This window comes from Coptis chinensis, chromosome 3 (assembly GCF_015680905.1).
Source record: "Coptis chinensis isolate HL-2020 chromosome 3, ASM1568090v1, whole genome shotgun sequence".
Classification (NCBI taxonomy): Eukaryota; Viridiplantae; Streptophyta; class Magnoliopsida; order Ranunculales; family Ranunculaceae; genus Coptis; species Coptis chinensis.
The window spans coordinates 81,506,718-81,508,181 of NC_141458.1; the positions used below are offsets into that span (position 1 = coordinate 81,506,718).

At 35.0% G+C, this 1,464-nt stretch overlaps 1 protein-coding gene across 1 annotated transcript; it reads left to right on the plus strand.

Moving 5' to 3' along the window:
• The first annotated feature begins 225 nt into the window (after positions 1-225).
• On the plus strand, positions 226-588 carry LOC147511083 (uncharacterized). Its single transcript, XM_086598351.1, has one exon. The coding sequence runs from the start codon at positions 226-228 to the stop codon at positions 586-588; it is 363 nt and encodes a 120-aa protein (XP_086454477.1).
• The last annotated feature ends 876 nt before the right edge of the window (positions 589-1,464 follow it).

Here is a 1,464-nt window from a genome sequence, read left to right on the forward strand (position 1 = left end):
ATCAATTTTAAAGGAAAAAAAACTAAATAGCGATTAATGTAAGGGCTCAATCCAGTATCACATCTTCACCATCTCTCATCTGTCTCAAGCAAGCAACAACTATTCATACATAGACATGGCTTCTATGAGACCATGGAACTTGACAAACAGACCACAAGATGCTCCAACAACTAAGCAATGGCACGTGGGTACCACCAGAAATAAACTTTATGAAGTTCAATACCGATGGCGTGCACTGCTTTTGGTAATCAAGGCCCTTCGGGCATTGATGTTACCTTTATAGATTCTAACGGTATTTTTAAACTATCCTTATGCAGAAATATCAAGAATGGATCAAATTTTAGAGCTGAATGTCTAGCCATCATTGAGGATATTGAGCTTGCTATCAGTATGGGGTGGTTACGGTTATGGATTGAAACAAATTTTGAACCTACTGTTAAAGCTTACTGTAGTGGGAACTTACCATGGGATTTGCAACCGAGATGGAGAAACAGCCGCACCAAACTACTTGCCATCTCTTTCACTTCGATTTTCAAAGAGGGCAATTTCTCTGCCGACGTCATTGCCAAAGCTGGAGTAGTACTCTAGAAGAATGAAGCCCAAATTTATGAAGGCAAACATCCTTGGTTACTACATTGGGAACTCCTTTTCCTAGTTTTCTTTAGATATTAGCTAGGAGTTAAGGTACGAAAGCATGAAAAAGCTTTTTTAGTGTACCGAGATTGATTATGGTTGAACGTTAGTCCAGACCACAAATTTATGTCCTATGTTATTAATATATTTCTACTTACCAAGCAAAAAAAAAAGTCTTCCTTTGAGGATGTTAGAATCAAGAGGAACAAAATCAACTGGTATACAACCAAAAACTGCTGCCATAGAATAGAAACTCATTCAAGGTTGTGCAGCAATGCTTCTATAGTAGGTGGGATGGTTGCAATATGGAAACATAGAAGTTTGATTATTTATTACAATGTGGAAGTTAGTTTGAATTCTTGTCAAGAAAGCGGTTAAAGAAACCGGGTTTCTGATAATTGTAAAACACTAGTTTTATCTACTCTTAACTATTTATGCTATGAATAAGTAAAACTAAATGCAATTTTACGATTTATGATCAAAGTTATCTACTCTCGGTTATCATGAAATATGTGGAGTAGAGAATCTGTTCCACTCCTAGCTTGTTTAAACGTAAATTCCTGCTAGTTTAATATATTCTTACAAAACGAATGAGAGTAATGAATTGAAATTATACTAATATGGTGATTGAACTAATTTAGATGTTTTAACTTATATTATGATAATTGAATACTAAAATGTGAATATGGAGAAGGCCGGGATTAGGGGGATTTGATTCCACTTGATGTATTCCTAATATGCTAGTGTAGATTATTGCAATCCTAACCAAATAAGATTAAGTGTTTGATCCCTAATTACTCATAGCAATCTCTGCCAACTAATAATTAACAT

Coding starts and splice junctions, on each gene's coding strand:
- LOC147511083 (XM_086598351.1), top strand. CDS start 226: ATGGCGTGCACTGCTTTTGGTAATCAAGGCCCTTCGGGCATTGATGTT.